This window comes from Dipteris shenzhenensis, chromosome 30 (assembly GCF_047967505.1).
Source record: "Dipteris shenzhenensis isolate YYH24624 ecotype China chromosome 30, Dip_SZ_1.0, whole genome shotgun sequence".
NCBI classification, from domain to species: domain Eukaryota; kingdom Viridiplantae; phylum Streptophyta; class Polypodiopsida; order Gleicheniales; family Dipteridaceae; genus Dipteris; species Dipteris shenzhenensis.
In genome coordinates this window covers 42,477,724-42,502,387 of record NC_141625.1, presented here as the reverse complement: position 1 = coordinate 42,502,387, position 24,664 = coordinate 42,477,724, and the positions used below count along the sequence as shown (strand labels likewise).

Here is a 24,664-nt window from a genome sequence, read left to right as displayed (position 1 = left end):
ACACGGCTCCAAGAAGAACAAGTAAAAAAAGATGAATGACACGTCATTCAATAGGCCTGCCCAAAATAAATGGGGAGGCGAAGGGGGGGGCTAGGGACGAGTGGTGGAGTGAGGGAAGCTAAGAGAGAGAGAAAGAGAGAGACTAGTGGTGGAATGAGGGAAGCTAAGAGAGAGAATGGGGAGGCAAAGGGTGGGTGGGCTAGGGACGACTGGTGGAGTGAGGGAAGCTGAGAGAGAGAGAGAGAGAGAGAGACCCACAATAGTTAGTTGTGCATAATTGCCCCATTTATTGGGCTAACAACTTTAACAAAGGCCAATGAGAAAATTCTCAAATTTATGAAATTTAAAAACTCTCCTATTTTAGCTTTGCCAAAGTAGAACCATTGCTAAGGCTACCCTGTAAGGGCAGGCCAAAAAATGATCGACTCAACAGAAGAGCAAGCCATAGCTGAGGCCTGCAAAACCCAAGACAATAGTAATGCCTTATTTCCACGAAGATATAGTCCTCAAGCAAGATGTTGACATTCTTGCTCTTCCCCACCACCCTACTGCATATAATTTTAATGGGTCGTGTCATCATTAAAAATTCCACTCTTTTCCCACTCGACCTAGCCAAGCCCGGCGACTTGCCTACTCTACCCTATAGGACCCGATCTGTAAATTCTTCACTTGACTGGCTGCAAAACAACGGGTAGGCAAGAAGCTGAGTACATTTACCATTGTCTCCTAACACATAATTCGACTCGTTACCACCCAAGGAGAATCATTATCCTCTTTAATAACAATTTTTCTGCTGGAAGTTCAGCAACTTTGAAGATAAATTCATCCATCTCCCCAGCACAATTCTAATCTTGCACAGGCATTTTTGCTCCACCCGCCCCCGTCCTTCCTAGTCCGACTTCCCTCCTTCCTCCCGTATCGCCCCATCTGCCCCACATCCATCTTCCTCCACACAGCACAACAAACACACACCCCCACAGCACGATGCAGACTCTTTACACATGTCGAAGACACTTTGATGACGACAAATAACTCAGGCCCCCAACCACCACACATGGTTCGACACGATCACATCCTCTCGGGTGATCGAGGACATCACCGACGTCGGTAGGTGGAAGGGCAAGCTGACGAGTTTCAATCAGCCAATCGAGAGCTTATTGAACGGAGCTTCCGACACTGGCGCCACCGCCACCCACAAACGCGGAGGCTTCAAGCTACCCCAGGGCCCATATTGACCAAATGCCACCGATGCCGACGTGGGTTTGCAGCCACAATCATCACATTCCATTCTTGAAGCACAGGGTGACAGGGCATTTACATACTGCTGCGCAGGTCAATTGCGACGAGTCCACGCCACTTATATGCCGCTGCGATGACGCTGGACATGGAAGGAATTTTACAACCTGCATAAGGATGATTCCAACATCCACTTCTATAACTTCCTCCAGCTCAATTTTCCGAAAGTCGGCACCTCAGTAGCCTTAGCAGCCCAACTGCGAGAGTCCAACACAACTTTTGCTACTGCCCCCGATGCGCTACTATGCATTTTTTGGCCTGCCACAGGTAGGCCTAAGTTGAGGCAGCGACTTTTTGTAGAAGTGAAATTCACTACTTTGTAAAATATTTCTATCTTTTTTGTGATTTGTTGAGGCTCCTTTGTCTTCCCCCTTTCTCTCTTGTTTCTATTTCTTCCCCCTTTCTCTCTTCCTTTCTCTCTTGTTTCTATTTCGGTCCCCCTTTTTCTTGGCCACTTAATTTCTATTTGTTGTCCTCTTCACGTTAGGCCACTTGAACGTGGTTCAACTTGTTTCAGCTATTGATCATTTTGCCAAGGGACATACCCCGACGAGCACCAACCGTCGAAGAACACATACAAAATCTACGTTCAGGTCTCGTCTTCGACATCGAAAAGAAGCCTCAATTCCCTCAGTTGTGCTGCCTATATATATGTGTCTGCCCCTCCCTTTTGTCCACACATTTTTGGCCACCCTCCATCCCTTTTGTCGACAATGAACAACGCCCTCAAATTCGACTTTATGCACCAACATGTTAACCGCCACAGATAACAGCACTTACGTAGTACTCAGGGTGGCAAGAGTAGGGAGCGGATGAGAGGAATAGAAGAAGAATGTGCCTTTATGTGATGGAGAGGTTTGCATGGTGTACGCATGCAATTGAGTCTCTCTCTCTTTATCTCTTTCCATAGCAATATGCCAAAAGCTCTCTTACATTTCTCTCTCTCTAAAACAAGCGTGCTCTTCTTTTCATATTATAATCTTGCGATATACTATTGATTATTGCTTGCTATTATATGCATGCTTTGTTGCAGACATCCAATAAGACATCATAATGGAACTGAATCTTGGCAAGGAGCATCGGCACTTTGAAGGACCTAGACCTTTTATACCACCTCACGTGGAAGTAGAGTCTAGACAGATGCTCCACGTGCTGAATAATTTATTTTAACATATATAGACCGTATAGACAACAGGTCTTGTTGCTTAGTAAGAAGCTAAGATCTCAGTGTGTTCACATAAGGATGCCTTTCCTTTCTACCAAGGTCTATTCATGAGAAAAGGAGGAGCATTTACCTAATTATGTTCACACTTGGAAGAATAGGCGGAGGCACACTTTGCCATTACCTAATCATATTCGAGCTACTCTCATGGAGACGTGTCTGTATGGGATAGCCCTTTCTTTTTGTGGGATCTTAAGGAGAAACCCTCCGCAAACATTTCATGAGATCTTCACAAATTAGTGCTTAATTTCTAAATTTTAGCTAGCAAGCACTTTGACTTTCTTCATGAGTAGTCTTCTAAAGGACTACTAGAACCAAAACTATAAACTAGAGACACTCGATCATGCTATTCATTTTGCGAAGGACTATGATAGCATTTTGGCCATAATATGCTAAGAAGTAAGACCTTCGTCGTTGGTCTGAATGGAAAGCCTTAAAAGAGTAAGAACCATCGAGCTAACAACACCAAGCCTAAAAAGGCACATTTACTAAAGCACACATTGGGGCCTCTTTCTAACAAGACTCCTAATGATTCTTCGTGACAAGCTAATGCTCAACCTAAAGGACTATGCTTTAAGTGCAAGAAGTTTGGTCACTCATCTAACATTGGTCCTTTTAACCATAGTAAGGGCAAAGGAACTACCCATCTGATTAAGTCTATAATTGACTCCAAATAATCCTCTTCACATTATTAGTCTTGATGTATTTTCTTCTTAAAATAGTTATGAGGGACACCATTTCAATGTTAATGTGTTTGGCCCTGTGGTTTTTATTTTATTTGTCGTGAAGTAGACTTTTATTAATTATGAAAGAACAACCACGAAAAAGAACTCGTGGCATTAATCATGCAAAGCACGAGGACCCTGTGGTGAAATACCACTCATACAATTTGAAGATATGAATAACTACCAAGGTCTACTGCTAGAAGCGCCACATCACACCTGTGATAATCTCAGAGAAGAAAAGGTAACCTCTCCACTCTCTAACAAAAATAATCCTTGTAGTCAAGATCATATGATAAATGATGTTTTACATGCATATCTTTGTTGTGGTCAATATCAATGACACCTTGATTTATAGCAAGACTCTTGATGAGCTTCGGGCTATCTATGGATTGTGCTATCCATCCCTAGACAAGGGTAGCTCTTTGCTAAAGAGAGAAAAAGTGAAAAAGTGAATCACTAGTTTTTGAGAGTTTACGTTACAAGTGGCCAACAAATGAAAAGGAGCTAGATGCCATTATTCACGCGTTGAAAAAGTGGAGATTATCTGTATGGATCTACTTTTGTGATCAACGTGGATGATTTAGGAACACTAACTCAATGACACTATTTATTGCATCATATGCACGACCAATACATCGACCAAACATCTAGTATAGAAAAAGGGGAGCAGGCATATATGGCCAAACCCCAAACTAAAGTGTCGACTGATATTATAACAGATACAAGCAACTCAAGGACCGCTTCATAATCAAAATCTTAGCAACCACCAGGAACACTAGCAAATCGCATGGATTAAAGAAGATGCATCAAACTTCACGAGACCCCAATCGCCAACAAAGGATACGAGCTGCGAGGACACCTCTACAATATACTACTACGTACAAAAGGAGCAGATAATCTGAATCCCAATTTTCTGTCCACTGAGAGGCAACTCATTTGTACTATTTCACCACAACTTGTTTCCAAAGAGTGTATGCCCTTATTAACCAAACCCAAAAAAAAAGCGTTACTTAAAAGAATGTTGCTATTTATTTATTTTACTTTAAAAAAAACAGTTTGTTCGCTCCACCTTTTTCTTCACCTAAAGTTTCATAATAAATAAACCTCAGTTCATTCTACTTTATTTGTTGCATGTGTTTTAAATAATTAAAACCAAAAGCATCAGTAGGAAGGCATACTGCACAAATGACAACTTTAATAGTCCCAGCCTATAGGTGACACCAACAAGATTCAGCTGAGCCACGAATGCAAGTTCTCTTCATTCATGTCACCAACTCACAAGTGGTTCAACTCTACTGTGCATAGTATTTTGAACGCTATGCATCCTTTCTGCGAGCTGGCAACAAATGACTAAAGTGAACTGAAACAAAGTTACACATCTAAATATGACAGATTTATTCAGACAGTAGCTTGCAAAGTTAAGATAGAAAAGAAAGCAGGTATTGAAACTCCTCATGTTGCCTCCTTTAGAAATTTAAAGTTCCCTTCATGCACAAATACATTAGCATAAAACAGTACTTAACCCACTCACTATACTTCACTACAAAGCCTTATCTTTTTGTACTAGCAATACAATGAGCTATAGAACTGAGGAGCAATCAACCCATTCGTCTTTATCAGAAACATATGAATTGGGACGGCAGATTATTTTCTGACAGAGGCCATTTATCAAATAAAACGATTAGCCTGTTCTTAGTTCAGCCCACAAGAATACTGACAGAGCTTCTCCAAATGAACTAGAATACTAAAGCAGAAAATTCAGCTTTTCAAACACAATTAAGTACACTGCCATATCATACCCGCATGGCTTCTGCTTGCCTTCAACCAGATTTACCAGCTCGCACTCAATCCTAATCCTACACTCAAATAATTAGTATACCCTCAAAAAACTATCCAAAACAATAAATTTTAATCATAGCTGATGACCATATATACAAGTCACATTCAGATGGTATCTGAAAGTAGGCCTTCCTTTGGCTGCAGTTGGCATGTACCTATCTAAGATAATGCTCCCTGTTGACCTTGACACATGGGAATGTAACTTTCTCCTTCTAACTCTTGCAAACTCTGAATACCTTTTGACCTTTCCAGTATATGACTGCTTTTCAACCCAAAAGTGAGTAAAGTCATAAAACTCGAGTCCGAGTCAAACTGATATACTTTTATGATCTGGCGGAAGTCATTTGTTTGCATTTGTAACGTCAAGCTCCCTTCCTGAATTATATGGATTAATCCAACTGTCATTTCTTCTGATGCGTTAGAACCTGTTCCAAACTATAGCCTATTCATATACTACTAAGTAGACAAGATGCCCATACAGCATCTGCTGGTGCTGGAGGTTCAACCCAGTGACCAGGTATGCGGCTGCAAAAACAGTGTATCTCATATTACAATGTTATACAAAATCCCATCCTAATAAAGCACCAGCTGTGTGTCAAACCATGGTCTAAGCTCACCTTCCACCAGGTAGAATAAACCTATCCCAAGTTCGCCTAACCTGAAAAGAATAATAAAAGCATACCCTTGTCAGTTTATATCAAACTCTCGATCCATGATTCCCTACTCTCGCACCATGATTTTTAGCGAGAAAACAGGAACAAGGTATTGTGACTTGTCTATGATTTTCAATTCGCCGTTAGGGCAGATATTCACAACATCCAATTCCAAGTAGGTTCAATTCCACAAGAAAGTGCATCTCACATCCTTCGCCTACGCTACATGATGCATGTACATGCATAGGCAGTCTATTTATTAGTCCTCTTTATAAAGATATTGCAGTACTAGGCTCTCAACTCAATAGCCATAGGCTGGTTTTATCGTTAGAATTATAGATATAATTCAGCAGTAGCCAATGTAATTTAATAAGCTAGTTAGGGGCAATTTTCCCTCTTTAAGAGATTTTTCCCCCTAGCCGCAGTTAGTTCACTAACTATGGTTAGTGACTACTAAGGTTTTGTCATTAGGACAAAACCTTATCTCTCACTCTTTGAGTTGTACTCTTTTACACTCTTCTATTGCAACTCAGCTCTCAAGCTTTCAGCTCTCAAGCTCTCACTCTCTTGCTCTCTCTCTCTCTCCAATCTCTCACATTTGGTATCAGAGCAATTGATCCTGCTCCCTGCTTCTTCCCCGTTCAGCTCCAGCCTACAGCCCACGCTCCTGCTGCTACCTTCCGTACCTTCAGTACCCTGCCGTACCTGATACCTGCCGTACCGTACCTTGCAGTACTACTCCTGTTGCATCCGTACCTTCAATACCTGCGTGGTCATCGTACAGCTCGTCGTCCGTACAAGTGAAGCGACGTACATTCTGCATCTCCATTCCGTACAGCAAATCTTCAGCCGTACAGTCCGTCGCCATACTGTACGGTTCGCCGTACAGTTCCGTACGGCTTGTTGTCACCATCCGCACCTGCGCGTACCTGCTTTCGTACTTGCCGTACGGTTCGCTGTCACCATCCGTACCTGCGCGTACAAGCCGTACAGCAGGTCATTGTCCCTACTTCCGTACAGGCCTTGCTTCCGTACTGCTTCCGTACAGGGTCTGTGACTGCTTCCGTACAGGCTATGCTCCCGTACAGGTCCTGATTCTGTACAGCCTGCTTCATCGCCGTATGGTTCTGTGTAACTGTCCGTACAATCTGTACTCAGTCGTACATTCGTACTTGGTCGATTGTACTCACTGTACCAGCAGATACTTGCAGTTCTTTGCTGTCATTTGGGTATTTTCAGCTTCACAGTTACTTGCGAAGCAAACATTGCAGACAGATCTACAGATTTGGTCTGAAATTTGGGGCTTTTGATCAGAAATTGCAAATTTGGGGCTTTTAGTGAATTTGCCCGTTCCTGATTGCAATTTCAAGCTCGAAATTTGGGGCTTTAAGTTTTGCAGTACAATTTCTTGAAGAAATTTGGGGATTTTGTGATTACACTGCAATTTTGCAGTTAAATTTGGGGCTTTTGCAGACAGAGGGCAATTTTTGCAACATTTGGGGCTTTTGATCAATTTGCCCCTTTCTGGTTGCAATTTCGGGCCTAATTTGGGGCTTTTGTGTTGGGAGAGCAATTTCTGGAGATTTTAGTTCATACTGCCTTTCTTGAAGTGTTTTGCAGCACTTTTGGCAGATTCTGGAGAGTTTTTTATGCTTGGACAGATTTCTGACAGTGCAAGTACAGAAATCTGAGTTGCATTTACAGCTAGTGCTTGGCTGTGTTTTTTGGGAGTTGTGCATTTCATTCCCAGTAAGGGAATTCAGTTTTGTATCTGCTTAAATCTCTCTCACATATGGCCCAGCTAAATCAGAATGACTTCCAGTTCAGTGGTCTTTCATAGGAAGACAAGTTGGATGGTACCAACTACTCCCTCTGGAGTTTTATGGTACGCAATATTTTGATTTCTTGCAATTTATGGGATTATGTGAATGGGGGTGAGATCCGACCAGCAAGTATGGCACCTAATACCCCTCCTCAGCAAGGAGGTGAAAGAGGTCGTGCACAGGGTGCAGCTACAGAACAAGTTGTTGGTGCAGCTATAGCCACTACTCCAGAGCATAAGAGATGGGATTCACGGGATGCCTTAGCTTTGTCATGCATCTCTCTTTCAGAGAAAAGATTTATCATTCCGCATATCCGGTCGTGTAAGACCTCGAAGGCAGCGTGGGATATTTTAGAAAGCATGTATGCAGCCCGCAATGATGCAAGGGTATCTTTCTTGAAAAGAGAGTTAAGTAATACACATATGGAAGAGGGTGACTCCATGTCAGTCCACCTCACAAAGCTACACGATCTCAGAGAGCAATTATTAAACATAGATGAGATTATTCTTGATTCGGAGATATTTACTACCACTCTGAATTCTCTTCCTGAGTCTTATCTCAGCTTTCATACCTCGCTGAACTTATCATTGAGGGGGGGTGCAAATCCTCTCACTTTTCATGAGTTGATAGGACTTCTGCTTCAGGAAGAGCAGACCAGGAAAACCTTGGCTTCACGTGCAAGTGAACAAGCTATGCTCTCAAAGTTTAAATCAAAAACAAAGGGACAGGCAAAGACATCAGTAAATCAGCCTTCCAGTGGGTCAGGACAGCCTTCACAAAAGGCTAAAAATGATGCAAGCCAGCCCAAGAAGAAGGCTTTTTGTCACTGCTGCAAAAAGCCACGTCATCACATTGCAGAATGCAGGAAAAGGCTTGCAAAAGAGAAGAAAAACAGCTCCGGTATGGCTGTTTCAGATTCAGCTCCTCATGCATCTGACAGTGGGGATGCTGCAGCCAACTTTGTTGGACAGGATTATGCCTTTTTATCTTGCATTTCAGATTCTAGGCTAGCTGCTCCAGATGCTCGGGATAGTACAGCCACTTGTAATGATGATACATATGCATTTTTGACTTGCAGTTATGACTCTTCTACTGATGCATCTGCTTTCAGTGTCAATGAAACACTGAACACTTGGTATTTTGACAGCGGTGCATCCAAGCATATCACTTCTAGGAAGTGTCTTTTTACTTCCTTGCATCCACCTCCCGTTGGTAAGAAAGTCACTTGTGCCAATAACTCATCATATTCAGTACGTGGCACAGGAGATGTTGAGCTTACTGCCATTGATGGCTCAATTTTCAAACTTTCAGATGTCTTATATGTGCCTGGTATCACCAAAAATCTTCTTTCAGTGTCCACTCTTAACAGAGCTGGATTTCAGGTCATCTTTGAGGATGACAAATGTGCTGTCCGAGACAGGGAAGATGATTATGCCTTAAGATTATCTGGTACTCTGCTGCGTGGGCTTTTTCAGCTTGATCTTTTTGAGAAAAGAGCAGCCCATGCTCTTGCAGTTTCTACCCCTACTGCTGCCATGCAAAATGCAGAATTATGGCATGCCCGATATGGCCACATGCATTACAACAGCTTGATGACACCCTCGAAAGCATTCTATGGTTGATGCATTGCCACCTCTTGAGATACCTCCTCCACATGCCTGTGAAGGGTGCATTTTAGGCAAGATGCATAGATTTCCCTTCAAAAAGGATGGTTCAGTTAAAGCTGTCTGCAAATTACAGCTTATACACAGTGATGTTTGTGGTCCCATGAGGACTCCATCATTGGGTGGTCATCTCTACTTTGTTACGTTTATTGATGATTACTCCAATTTCACTTGGGTCTTTGGGCTGAAGCGCAAATCAGAAGTGTTCATGGTGTTTAAACACTTTTCAGCCATGGTTGAAAATCAAACCGGACTCAAAATACAGACATTGCGCACAGATAGAGGGGGGGAATACTTGTCTGCAGATTTTGATGCTTTTCTGAAAGGCAAGGGTATTGTGCATCAGCTCACAGTGAGGCTGACCCCTCAGCAAAATGGCAAAGCTGAGAGGAAAAATAGAACTCTCATGGAGATGGACAGATGTATGCTGAAAAGCAAACACATGCCTCACAAATTCTAGCTTGAGGGTCTGATGTGTGCCAATTACATTTTGAATCGGGCTCCCACTAAGGCTTTAAAAACAAAAACTCCCTATGAGGTCTGGAATGGGAGAAAGCCTTCAGTGGATCATTTCCGAGTCTTTGGATGCCTTGCTTATGCTCATGTGCCAGTTGAATTTAGGCACAAGTTGTCAGATAAAGCCATTAAGTGCATATTTGTGGGGTACAGTGCAGAAAGCAAGGGGTACCGTCTCTACAATCCTGCTACACGCAAGATCATTGTCAGTAGAGATGTGATATTTGCAGAAAATTCAGCTCACACTCAAGCTGAATTTCAAATGCCTTCTTCTTCAGAGGATGTCTTTGAGGGGTTGCTACCCATTGCCTTGGGTTCCCCTGCTGATATTTCTGATGCAAATCAGAATTTACAGCCACCTCCCGATGCTTTAGTTCCGCCACACGATGTCTTGCCACCTCCACAGGCAGTGGAACAGGTGGTGCAGCAAGAAATTGCAGACATACATGCAGCAAAAACAGTCCCAAACTGGATGTTACAGACTCTCAGGGAGAGTAAAATTGATGCTCCGTTACCTGGCAAGACTCGCAGTGCAACAAGGCACATGGAAGGTGCTAATTCAGTGGAATCAGCATATGCACGTACTCTTCTTAATGAGGAGGAGCCTGCCACATTCGAAGAGGCAAAGGACAATGTGCATTGGATGAATGCCATGCATGATGAGTTGCAATCCATTGAAAAAAATCAAACTTGGGATGTTGTCGACTTGCCACCAGGTAAACATGCCATTGGGACACGATGGGTTTTCAAGGTCAAACGGAAGCCAGATGGCTCCATTGACAGATACAAGGCAAGGCTGGTTGCTAAAGGCTATGCTCAGAAAAAGGGCATAGATTATGGGGAGACATTCGCTCCTACATCCCGGATGACCACCATCCGATCAGTTATTGCAATGGCTGCACATTTTGGGTGGAATATTCATCAGTTGGACATAAAAACAGCCTTCTTAAATGGAGACTTGCTGGAAGAGTTGTATGTCAAACAACCTCCAGGATTTGAAATTACAGCAAATGCACTTCAAGTATGCAAGCTAAACAAAGCTTTGTATGGGCTGAAACAGGCCCCTCGTGCATGGTATGCCAAGATTCATGCCTTTTTGACCAGCAAGGGGCTGCACAATAGTCCTACTCAGAGCACCCTCTACATCAAGATGGATGGGGGGGAAATTTTAGTCATCCTTCTTTATGTTGATGACTTACTGCTCACAGGGTCCAATGAAGACAAAATTGCGGATTTCAAAGCTGATTTGCAGACCAACTTTGACATGTCAGATTTGGGGCTGCTTCACTTTTATTTGGGGATCCAATTCTCTCATGAGAGACGTGGCACTGTTATGTCTCAGTCCAAGTATGTGCAAAAACTCTTGGACAGATTTAACATGCATGATTGTAAGCCCATAGCCACTCCCATGGAGCCAGGGCTGAAACTCACAATGCATGATGCAGGAGAATTAGTTGATGCCACACTTTACAGTCAGGCTGTTGGATGCCTCATATATCTCTGCAACACTAGACCTGATATTCAGTTTGCAGTATCTCAGGTGAGCAAGTACATGCACAGCCCAAAAACTATGCATTGGCAGGCAGTTAAGCGCATCTTCCGTTATTTGCAGGGCACGAAGTCTTTTGGCTTGCTATTTTCCAGGGGGGGTGACTTGCAGATGCATGCCTACAGTGATTCAGATTGGGCTAGTGATTATGACACTAGGCAGTCCACTAGTGACAATTGTTTCTTTTTGGGTAAATCTTGCATTTCTTGGCTAAGCAAGAAACAATCTACAGTGGCTACCTCATCATGTGAAGCTGAGTACAGGGCAGCTTTTACAGCAACAGTTGAATGTGTTTGGCTGCGACGTCTATTTGCTGATCTTCATCTATCTTTGGAGGGTCCTTCTCCAATTCTCACTGATAGTCAGAGTGCCATTGCAGTGGCAAAGAATCCAGTGTTTCATGCTCGCACGAAGCACATTGAGGTTCACTATCACTACGTCAGAGAGAAGTTGCATGCAGGAGAGATCAGTATGATCTTTGTGTCCACACATGACAACGTTGCAGATATTTTCACCAAAGCACTACCACGTGAAAAGTTTGAGGCATTTCGCAGTGCCCTGAACTTATATCCGTTTGGTGATTGATCAGCCTTGTACATGACATTGGCACTGCAGGGGGTGTTAGAATTATAGATATAATTCAGCAGTAGCCAATGTAATTTAATAAGCTAGTTAGGGGCACTTTTTCCTCTTTAAGAGGTTTTTCCCCCTAACCGCAGTTAGTTCACTAACTATGGTTAGTGAATACTAAGGTTTTGTCACTAGGACAAAACCTTATCTCTCACTCTTTGAGTTGTACTCTTTTACACTCTTCTATTGCAACTCAGCTCTCAAGCTCTCACTCTCTTGCTCTCTCTCTCTCTCTCCAATCTCTCACATTTACATGATGCCTATGCATGCGTAGGCTATAATCTATTCATTGTCCACCACGTGAGTCCTCTTGTACATGACATTGGATGTAGGTAGGCAGCACTGGGCTCTCACCTTGGTAGTGAGAACCAGCCTATGGCTAGGCAGGCGGTGTTGGTGCAGAGACAAGACACACAAGGAGTAAGCAAGTGCAATAGCAATGATTGGAATAATGATAGAGAAGATGTGACTAAAGTCACATCATATACATGGATAGGGTTGTGCTTGCTAACCACACCCTGCAGGTCACATGGAAGTGTGCCTGCCAAGCTCGAGGGAAAAAACCTCCACTAGTTGGAGTAAAAAGTGCCCCGGGCCTACACCTAAGGTGTCACCCTACACTCCCAACACATAGGTGCTAACAAACCCCCCTGGAGTGAAGTGGTGACAATGTACAAGGCAAATGTGATATCAATCACCAAAAGGAAGTAAGTTCAGAAGCTTGCGAAAGCCTTTGAACTTCTCACGAGACAATGCTTTGGTGAATAAATCTGCCACATTGTCATGTGTAGGCACATAGATCATGCTGATTTCTGAGGCAGACAATCTCTCTCTGACATAATGATAATGAACCTCAATATGCTTTGTGCGAGCATGGAAGACGGGATTCTTCGCAATCGCCAAAGCACTCTGACTGTCTGTAAAAATAGAGGTAGCAGACTCATGTCTCATACCCAAATCAGCAAATAATCACCTGAGCCAAACACACTCAACGGTGGTTGTGAAAGCTGCCCTGTACTCAGCTTCACAACTTGAAGTGGCCACGGAGGGTTGCTTCTTACTCAACCAAGAGATGCATGACTGCCCAAAGTAGAAGCAAAAACCTGAAGTGGACACTCTTGTGTCAAAGCATCCTGCCCAATCGGAGTCACAGAAAGCATGCAGCTGTTGATCAGCCCCCCTGGGAAAGAATAAACCAAGGTGCAGAGTACCATGCAAATAGCGGAACACCGGCTTAACAGCTTGCCAATGCTTAGTTCCTGGGCAATGCATGAATCTGCTCAATAAGGAGACCCCAAACTGAATATTTGGCCGTGTATTGCACAAATAAATCAAACAGCCCACAGCCTGCTGGTACAATCTCTGATCAAAGGCATCTCCACAATCTTCGATGCTGAATTTCATGCCACGCTCCACAGGAGTTGCAACTGGCTTGCAATCCTGGAAAGAGAACCGCTGAAGCAACTTCTGGATGTATTTAGTTTGTTTCAAAACAATACCATCATCCCGATGTATAAACTGAATGCCCAAATAAAAATGCAAAGGGCCCAGATCACTCATCTCAAATGAGGAATGTAATTCAGCCTTGAAGGCTGCAATATCTTGCTCATTGGGGCCCGTGAGCAGCATGTCATCAACATATAAAACAATGACCAAAAAAATATCGTGAGTCCTCTTAACATAGAGGGTACTCTCAATTGGACTGTTGCGGAATCCTTGGGCAACCAAATAAGTGTGTATCTTCTCATACCAAGCTCTAGGTGCCTGCTTAAGGCCATACAGAGCTTTGCGAAGCCTGCACACCAAGTGTTCCTGACCATCCTGCACAAATCCACGAGTCTGTGTAACATAAACCTCCTCATGCAAGTCTCCATGTAGGAACGCTGTTTTGATGTCCAACTGATGTACTTGCCATCCATGATGGGCTGCCATGGCAATCATGCATCTGATAGTGGTCATGCGAGAGGTAGGCGCAAAGGTTTCATCAAAATCAATACCCTTTTGCTGAGCATACCCTTTCGCAACGAGTCTTGCTTTGAAGCGGTCTACTGAACCATCAGCCTTCCGCTTAATTTTGTAAACCCACTTAGTACCGGAGGCAATTCAGCCAAGTGCCATGTTTCATTTTGCATGATAGAATCATATTCTGAATGCATGGCTGCCATCCAATTACTGTCCTCTGCAGCATCCTCAAATGTCAAAGGTTCTTCATCACTGCATGTGCTCTGAAAGGCATAATCAGTAAACAACCCAGATGCATGATGAGATTTTGCACGAGTCCTCGCAGGTAAAGGAGTATGTAACCTGCTGTCCCGTAATGTTTCAATCAGCCACCTGGGCACCCGTTTGGATGACTGAATGGCTGTCATTTCGTCATCAACTGCCTGGTCAATATTTGCCTCATCCATAGGCATATGTGGTTCAGCCACAATAGGCTGATTAGGTGCTGTACCGGCCTGCGTAACAGCATGGGGAATCAAACTGGAATGTTCTGAAATGAGGGACCTTCAGTTGTCATGGGCAGCATTTGTTCAAACACATCCCTGGAGTAGACATCAGGCTGTTTTTGACAGGACAGCAATGGCTGAGTGGAATCCTCAGCAAAAATGGCATCTCTGCTTGTAATAATCCTCCTGCTGGATGGATGATACAGCCGATACCCTTTGCTTTCAACACTGTACCCCACGAAAATGCATTTGAGAGCCTTATCATCAAGTTTAGTACGATGTTGCTGTGGCACATGTGCATAGGCCAAGCAACCAAATACTCTGAGATGAGCAACAGAAGGCTTTCTACCATGCCATGCCTCATACGGGGTGAGATTATGTAAGGCCTTTGTGGGACATCTGTTAAGCACATAATTTGCACACATGAGAGCTTCCATCCAGAACCTGTTGGGCAAACCCCCATCTTCATTTCCGACCTGTTTTTCCTTTCAGCCAGCCCATTTTGCTATGGGGTGTATGGAGTGGTACACTGATGGATGATGCCTCTCTCTGCAAGATATGCATGAAATTCCTTGGACATGTATTCCCCCCCTCGATCAGTGCGAAGTGCCCCCACTTTTTCTGAGGCATAATTCTCAGCCTGAGTAATAAAATGTCTGAATTTTGTAAACACCACTGACTTCTCCTTCAATGGGTAGAGCCACGTGAAACGAGAGAAATCATCAATGAAAGTGACAAAATACAGATATCCCCCAATAGATGGAGTCCTCATAGGACCACAAACATCACTGTGTATAAGCTGTAATCTCCGGACAGCTCTGACAGTCCCATCTTTGGGAATCGGAGTGCGATGCATCTTCCCCAAGATACATCCCTTGCATACATGGCGAGTCGGAGTATGTATGGGTGGCATCTCGGACACCATTTCATGGCTGTGTAAATGCAGCAAACTTCTGAAATTGAGATGGCCAAATCGAGCATGCCATAATTCAGCATTTGCCAGCTGTGATGGGGTGGTGGTGAATAAAGCATCATGCAAAGCACTCTCATAGTGATCAAGTCTGTAAAGACCATGGCATAAAGTTCCAAAAGCCACAATTGTATCACCATCACTAATGTCATGTACGGTGCATCTGTCATCCAAAAACTTCACCATTAAGCCACCACGGGCAATGGCTGAAACTGAAAGCAAATTCTTACCAGGCACCCATAGCACATCAGAGAGTGTAAATGCACCACCATTTGCTGCGGTAAGTACAATCTTTCCCACTCCTTGCACACGATGGGAGAAGTTGTTGGCACATGTCACCGTGCCTCCATGAGAACCTGGTGGTGAATAAAGCATCATGCAAAGCACTCTCATAGTGATCAAGTCTGTAAAGACCATGGCATAAAGTTCCAGAAGCCACAATTGTATCACCATCACTAATGTCATGTACGGTGCATCTGTCATCCAAAAACTTCACCATTAAGCCACCACGGGCAATGGCTGAAACTGAAAGCAAATTCTTTTTGATACCAGGCACCCATAGCACATCAGAGAGTGTAAATGCACCACCATTTGCTGCGGTAAGTACAATCTTTCCCACTCCTTGCACAGGATGGGAGGAGTTGTTGGCACATGTCACCGTGCCTCCATGAGAACCAGCTGCATAAGATGTAAACAAATCCTTCTGTGAGGTAATGTGCTTGCTAGCACCACTGTCAAAATACCATGCATTGGCATCACTCACAGATAGGCATGCATCATGAACAGACGGATTGTAACTGCATAACACTGTAAAAGCCCATTCCTCATCATGGGAGGATGTATAAGTGTAATTTGCAGCCTCTTTGTTATCCGACTTGGGGACATTATCCATCACTGCCATGCTGGCCTCTTTGCTCTTTTCCTTCTCAAGCCTCTTGCGACATTCATTAATGTGACGTCCTGGCTTCCTGCAATAGTTGCACTTCCCCTTTTTCTTGGGTTTATCACCCTCTTTTTCATACTTGCAAAAATGGCTGGCCTGCATCTTTCTTGGGCTTGCTGCCCCCCTGAAACGCAGCCTTACCTTTGCCTTTCTGGCTGGCAATAAAAGCCTGATCAGCCACACGCATCACGGTCCTGTTATGTCTGGACTGCTCCTCTTGCAAGAGTACAGAAACAAGCTCATCGAAGGTAATCGAATTAGGATTACCCTTCATCATAAGCCGCATAGTAGTGGACACATTCTGATACGTGTCGCGGATGGCCTGCAACACTGTAGAAACGAACGAGGCATTCGGAATAATCTCATCCACAGATGCTAATTGCTCCCGTAAATCCTTTACCTTCGTGAGATAATCATCCATGGAATCACCATCACGCATAGGAAGAGTCTCCAATTTCTTCTTCAAGTATGCCACACAGGCTTCATTCCTGACTTGGTACAAGTTTGCCAAACTTTCCCAAGCTGCCCTTGCTGTTTTGCATGACCGGATGTGAGGAATAATGCTTCTTTTAATAGATAATGCAATCAAGGCATGTGCATTGGCATCCCGGCCATCCCATCGACTTTGCTCTGGAGTAGGTGCATGTGATATCTCTGTAATCCGAGATGACTCACCCTCTGAACTGGGTGAAGGAGCGGTTGTTGGTGCATGTGGACACAACTGAGTGCCATCCACAATGCCCCAAAAACCTTTGGCCACAAGCACATGTCACATCATGTACGACCAGAGAGGATAGTTGGTGCCATCCAACTTATCTTCTGAAGAGAGCAATCCAAAAACATCCCTTTCTGCCATTGCAATTGCACAGAATTTCCCCAAAATGCAAAAATCCCTCTGATTCTGCCCTGTATGACTGTGTACCTGAAAATAAAGAAATACCCCAAGGCACACGGGCCAAAACCACCAGCACGTCAAGCAAGATGCTACAAACCAGTAACAGGACGCGGATAGAAGGCTGCCCGCACCAAAACAGGACAGCACGAGTACTGGCTGCGTCGCAGGGCCGCACAAAAATAAGCCTCACAGGGTCAAGACGATGCTTGTGTTCACCACCTCCGGCCGCTCCTTAGAAACAGGCCACTCCACACTAGCACAGGGCTACCCGCACCAGATCCAGCCGCACCTCAATAGGAGCCAACCGCACCTCAAGAACGGCAACAAGGTGCATGTCACGAACAACAACACGGCGCAGGTCTCAGGTAGGTGCAAGTTACGTGCAGCGGGAGCCTGAGCTAGTCGGTGGGCCGTACGACCACTAGGCTAGAGAGGCTGGAAGATGAAGTGTTAGCTCCACGAGCTTGGTGACGGCCTCCACAAGCAGGGGGACGGCGCAGGGCAGCAGCGGCTTGCACGAACAGGGCGACGACGCAGGGCAACAGCAGCTTGCATGAGCAGGCGTCGGCCACCACAGGCAGGTGCACATCCACGGGCCAAAGCGGGGGCCTGCAACAGGCTCACGTCCACGGGCCTGAGCTGGAGCCTGAGCTTGATGGACAGCACGTCCACTAGGCTGGAGCAGCTCCACGCATAGGGGCGACGGCCAGGCGTAGGCAGCAGCACTCAGCAACCAGGGCAGAGCAGATACAGCAGCAGCTCTCCACGACTAGCTCCACGGCGCAGGGCGGCAGAACACGAACAACAACAGAGCGCTCCTCTCGAACGACGACAGGCTGCTCCACGATATCAGCTACACCACGAGTAGGCGATGGGGGGATGGCGGCTGGAAGATGGTGGCTACACGTTAGGATGTCACGTCACAGAGAATGCTCTAATACCATTTGTTGGTGCAGAGACAAGACACACAAGGAGTAAGCAAGTGCAATAGCAATGATTGGAATGAATGATAGAGAAGATGTGACTAAAGTCACATCATATACATGGATAGGGTTGTGCTTGCTAAGCACACCCTACAGGTCACATGGAAGTGTGCCTGCCAAGCTCGGGGGAAAAAACCTCCACTAGTTGGAGTAAAAAGTGCCCCGGGCCTACACCTAAGGTGTCACCCTACACTCCCAACACATAGGTGCTAACAGGCGGCAGCACTATGCACTTGTCTTTGTAGCCCTAGGCTAGTCTTAGCTGACCACCACCCCAAACAACCAGCAGTCGAACCAACTAGACTTACTCGGCCAAAACCATCCAGCTGGTCAGCCTCATCCATCAGGGTCTGACCAGCCAATCATCTGATGGGCTGAGCGGACAGATGAGCCAGTCGGGAGTGCCCTGTAGTAAAGGTGACCGGACAGATGTAGAGAAAGGGAACAGAATAGCAGAAAGGAGTGAAAGGAAGGAGAAAGATGGCAGAAGGAAGGAATGAGTAGCGGTAGCGACAGAGAGAGAGAAAGGTAGGTACAGAGCAGATGGAGGTACGAAGCAGGAGGAAGTTGTAGATTAGATAAGGATTGTCACATCAAAACGTACCCACACAATGAGGGAAATAGAACTTATAACAATGAGAGAGAGAGAGGTGTAGAGCAGATGGAAGGAGGAAGTTGTAGATGAGATGACACATCAAAAGTACCCACACAATGAGGGAAATAGAAGTTACACACACTCTCCCATTATCTCCTTTTTAGCCCTTTTAATTCCCTTTTGCCACTAGGGATACCCCTAACTAGGATCTCTTTTCCCCTTTTATTATAGCCATTAGAATGAAGACCTTTGTATAAATCGATGCTCAGGTATATGTGGGTGTGTGGATTTGTATGTGTAAGAGCATATGTTTATACTATAGTCTACACCCATTGTTGGGCACTGATGGCCTCATTGGGGATGTCATAGTAGCTGATCCCTGCTATGCATAATGGAGTTTATGGTTTCAACCTTATGAATGACTATCATGAGATGGAAACTGCACTATGTGTTGCGTTTTTAGAGGATGAGTTTGGGCATGTTCCTGGCTTCATCTAGATATATATCCTTCCCATACAAATTCTGCAAAATTTTATGCTGTGGCTGTCATACACAGGTGCCAGAACAGCAAAATGCTGGTGATCAGCCTGACAAAATATGTGGGTGCTCCTGCACAATGCTTTTTGGCTGCCATAATTCTCTATCCTCCAGTAATCCCTTCCAATTGATGAGGTACTCAATGTATACCTTGTTACAAAGTATTCTATCTCTGATATCCACAATGCGCTCCCGGATATAGAGGATATGGCCAGTTGGAGATTTGGGTCAATGCCCCACCTGTGAGGCCCCAATGAAGAGAGACTACGGGCTTGACACCTGATGGATCTGTAGGGGGAAGGAATGAGGCTGCCATGTGGGCAGCAACATGGCTGCCACATGGGCAGCAGATCAGAGTCCTTTGTGTCAGCCCACTGGGCCACCCAGGTCAGCATGGAGGGCGGGCCGACTGCCCTCAATTAGGGTAAACTGTGGGGCTGGAACAGCCCCAGCCATGTGGCCATCCATGAAGCCTCTCTTTCAGATCTGAGTTGCCCTCTTTACATTAAGTAAGCACATGTATTTGAATTGCGTCCCACATTACAAGGTGAATCTTCTGCTGTGTAACAGTTTATTTTTCTAACATGGGCGTCCTCAGTCATAGGTGGCAACTCTGAGAGAACATGCACATTTCTGGCCCACACGTGGTTTCAGCAATAATATATGGCACACATTGTGGGTGCTAGCTCCAATTGATAACTTTTCCAACCCTACGGATGGTCCTTTAAGGGCCAAAATATCAACTTCTTGTTGGTATTGCCCGTCAAAGAAGCATAACGTTTATGTGGAGATGTAGATGCACAAAATCCCCTCTTTGAAACCAAATACCTCCTAGGTTCATTCACATACTTCTTCTCCTTGGCTTGGGCATCTTGCATGTCCTTTTTAGCCAAATTTAGAAGAGCCTCCATCCTTTTCGAGGCATCTTGTTCTTGCTGATTTTTGACAGCCATATCTGAAATCGTGGAAGCCATCCTTACTTTGCATCCATGTTTTGCTTCAAACGGGCTCATCCCAATAGATAAATGCTTGGTATTATTGTAGAAAAATTCAGCAAGTCCAAGCCATTTATCCCAAGGCCTCTGAGTGTCATGGCAGAAGTGCTTCATGTATTACTCCACCCATTTATCCCAAGGCCTTTGAGTGTCATGGCAAAAGTGCTTCAGGTATTACTCCACCCATCCGTACACCCTCTCAGACTGGCCATCAGTCTTAAAATGGTATGATGTGCTAAGAGTGAGTATGGTGCCCATTACTGTAAAAAATTCCTGCCAAAGTGACCCAGAAATTCGCATCCCTATCATTGACAATCTCCTGAGGAACTCCATAAGCTTGAAAACATGATCAACGAACTACCAGGCAACCTGAGATGCTGAATACCATGTCTTGGTAGGTATGAATGGGCTTGTTTCGTGAGCATGTCAACCAAGACACAGATGCTGTCCCATGTCTCATCCCAGTGATGAAGTCCATAGCAAGGTGTCCATTTTGCCTTCTACAATGGGTAAGGCTGCAACAACCCAACTGGAAGTTTGTTGTCCACTTTATTTTGCTGGCATAGCAAGACGCCGTAACACATTGCACCACATCTCTCCAAAGACCGTCTGAAATAAGGTACATTTTTGTAGTTGTCACACCCCAAAACATCATTACTTTGCCTTTGTACGCAAAACAGAGTCGTGGAATTTTGATCGACACTAAACTCCCCAAGAGATTTCATCCAATCACATCCCAAAACAATGTTAATGGGACCCATATCCAAGGCAAATAGATCTCCTACAAAATCATAGTCATTGGCTGCAAGCCTACCTTTTTGCAGGGTTTTGGTGTTGATGAAACTGTGATTGCTTCCACTGTCCACTAGCACGTGAACAGTCCTACGAACATTGTCATCTCTCATCAGCTCGAGTGTCTCCGCACTTCTAGTACCCATAAATGTATCAAGGGATATTGAGTAGAGCACAAGATGGGCATCCCAATACTGTTTCCCATCATTTATAGGGGCAGTTCCATCCGCATCACTCTGTGCATGGAATTGTGTAGCAATGTGGTGCTCAACAAATGTATCTCTGGAAGTCTGGCGCAAAATACCCACATTGAATTAATCATGTGCATGTGCTGGGCATGCTCTCCATGCCGTGTAGTACCAGAAAACTCAAAGCCATCTCCAATTCCAGCATCTGGAGTTTGCCTTGCATCATTTGCTCTATCTATTTCCGTGTGCGTCACATCACGGGTCTCAAGAACATCCACCAACTCCTCCTTATCATCAAGCATCTTTATGATCAAGCTAATTTTGGCGGCCTCAGCATTTCTTGCTAGGGAGTCTATTTCTCAGCACACTTGATGTTACACTCTAGCCGAGGTAGCATGACCTCGGAAGAATCAGTCGACATTTCCCTTATAGGATCTATCTTTGTAATATATGTGTTTGCGCTTTATGTAAATGATCGGGAGGGATTAATGTCAAGGTCCTAGGTGAGGGCTGATAGCACCAGACTAGATAGATCTGAGACCAAGGGCCTAGTGCAAAGATTGTGCCTAGGGGCAAGGAATTAAATGCATCCCAAGAGAGGGGTGAAATGTTGCATTAGGAAGGCCCTATAGGGATGACATGTGGCATCTAGATCTATCTAGGGATTTGGGGTCTGTCAAGGCTAGTGAGAGAAGTGGAGAATGATGATTTACGTGATTTTGATACAGCTCTCTCTCTCTTGCTGGGAAGCCTTGGTAGAATTGGCTGGGTGGATAATCATGGTGCTACTCCCGTGATCAGTAAGTAGAAGCGAGATTAGAGAAATCAGGTTACATTTGGTATCAGAGCTCCAGGTTGTGTAGGGGTAAGGTATGGAGCGTAAGACCTGTGGGCAACGCAAGTTAACGGGCTGAAGCGTGGTGACGGAGCAGGGGCCGTAGGAAGGCCTGTCGACGATCGTTGGTGGTGACGGAGCAATCGTGGCGTTCGTGTGGGCCTACGAATTGGAGAACGCAGGCTTTCGGAATTGAAGTTTTAGCCTGGGTCCCGTAGGTGGTGATTCGGCGACGCCTGCAAGCAAGTGACGGGTGAATGTCTGGAAGTGTAAGTCTCCGGATACCCTCACGGAAGATCTCAGTTCTAAGGCGAGACGATCATCATCGCGATCATCTCTTGCTTGCTTTTCTCATTCCTTCATTGGGTTAAGACGAGAGGATTTTCATCGCCATCCTCCTCCGAGAATACCGTTGTCTCCCGACCAAACGAAGACAAGGCGTGGAGCGCAGACCCATATCACGATGCCCTTCGTGGATTTAACGGAGACGTGGTGGCTGACGATTGGCTTCGGGTAACATTGGTGTGGGCATCGCTGAAGGCACGGTGCCGATCGGTGAATTACAGACTACAAAGGGTAGACCAAGCCCGTAGGTTGATAGCAGAGCGTACGTGCAGGCTGCAAGCAGCAGGATTCGAATTCCAGGGGGCCTTCTATCTATTTTCCCTTTTGGTTTTGGATCAGAATTCATAGACCAGGAAGGTTCTTTGTCATTTCTGTCGATTCTATGTTTTTTTTCCCTGGTTTGGTTTGCTGATGATCCGTTTGCGTGAAAAGTGACAAGTATGCATGAGAGTTTGATGCTGTAGCAGGGACAGATTGTGCAGATGCCTGTATACTTGAGTCTGAGTTAATTTGCAGGAATCTCCCTAGTATAGGGAAAAGCGGGATTCGGATATATGCCTGTGTCAAATGCGTAGTTAGTGTGCATGTGGGATTGCAGGAATTCCCTAGTATAGGGAATTGTGTTCAGAGTGTCAGTACCCTGAATTGTGTCAGCTTGTGATTACAGTGTTCTAGGGGAGTTTTTTTTTTTTTTTTTTTTTTTTAAAAGCCCCAAAACAAAACACCTACTGAACTTAATGGAAGCAGAAGAAGGGGCTTCCAGGAGGGACCCTGGTGAATCAGGAGTCCGGCCGACCCAGCAGGGATCGCGCCCAGTAGCTCACACTTTCTGGCAGGATTGCATTGCTGGAAGATGCTTTGCAACAGTTGTTAGCACAGCAGTTACAAGCCAATGCAGGGCAGTCCGAACTTAGGAGAGCACTACAGAGTATGTCTGCCAGACCTTCTCGAGAGGAGAAGGGAAAGGCTCCAATGGAACCGGAGTCTAGTGTCCATACGGTGGAGCCTAGGAAGGCTAAAGTGCCAATTATTGCCAATTACAGACCGGAAAAGTATTCTGGTCGGATGAACGACCGTAGCTCCGATGTCATTGAGACCTGGCTACACAAATGGGACGAGGCGTTCGCCATTTGTGAGATCAGAAATGACATCAAAAAGATCCGCGAGGCCACCCATATGTTTAGTGAGGCGGCGGATCGGTGGTGGATTAAACAACAAAAAGACGGTATAGCATCCACTACCTGGGAGGGGTTTAAAAGAGAGTTCTAGAAACACTTCTTACCTCCTGACGAGGCATCCCGAGCTTGGGATCAGTATAGGAACCTGCGTCAGAGAAATTTATCAGTGGCAGAATACACTGATAAGTTTCGAGAGAGTGTAATGAAGGTTGACGAACCCCTGCCTCAATCAATCCAAGTGAAAGATTTCATATTTGGATTGAATGACCGAATAAAAATGGAAGTTCGGGCTAAGTCGCGAACACGCTAGATGATGCAATAGCTATAGCCTTGAACTACGAGGATGCCAAGGGCAGCAAGCCAAGTGGGTTTGCACAGGTCGGAACCCAGTATGGGTATCCGAAGAAATCTGGGTTTAAGAAGAAGTGGACTAGTAAAGGGAGTGGTTCGCAGCCGAGTGGTCAAGCCAAGCAGGCGAGACCGGCTGAAACTCCTAAACCAAGTACCACCATTGGAGTGAAGAGAAAAGTAACTCCAATGGCAGCCCGGGCTTGGTCTAAGTCTCCCTTGAACCCGGAACAAAGGGAAAAAGCGAGGAGAGAAGGCTTATGCTTTGGTTGCCTTCAACCTCATCAGTGGAGAGATTGTCCACGTAATAAAGATCGTCGGATGGCTGAGATGGTGATCTCAGAGTGCGACGTGGAGATGCAGGGGAGTCCCAGAGCGGAAGAGATGCAGATTCAGCTAGCGGGATCTTCTCAGAGGTTAGTACCTTGTTTGTTATGTGTGTCTGTTACTAAGTTAGTGACGAGTGCACCTGATAACATCCTATCTAAGCCCGCAGCAACGGGGTATACGGCCTTTAATGATACGGAGTTAATTAAAATGAAAGGGCAAGTAGCCAGTCATGATGTCATTGTGTTGTTTGACTCGGCGTCAACTCACAATGTGATTAACTCCAAGCTCGTGAAGAGGCTGAAATTAAAGACAAGTCCATCTGACTATGCGTACACAGTCAGGATGGCAGATGGAAGTTCAACTGAA

At 45.0% G+C, this 24,664-nt stretch overlaps 1 protein-coding gene across 2 annotated transcripts in view; it reads right to left on the bottom strand.

Annotated features, from left to right (window-relative positions):
* Positions 1-4,417: 4,417 nt before the first annotated feature.
* The window catches only part of LOC147882154 (U11/U12 small nuclear ribonucleoprotein), a 32,944-nt gene continuing 12,697 nt past the window's right edge, over positions 4,418-24,664 (bottom strand). Inside the window, exons 7-8 of one of the 2 annotated variants that reach the window (XM_087401605.1) lie at positions 5,700-5,740; positions 4,941-5,607 (exon numbers count right to left, since the gene is read on the bottom strand). In XM_087401605.1, coding sequence (XP_087257731.1) covers positions 5,529-5,607; positions 5,700-5,740 — 120 coding nt within the window. In that variant the 3' untranslated portion in view covers positions 4,941-5,528. Of the gene's footprint in view, positions 4,580-4,940; positions 5,608-5,699; positions 5,741-24,664 lie in introns of those variants that run through there. The other variant, XM_087401606.1, reaches the window with a different exon arrangement.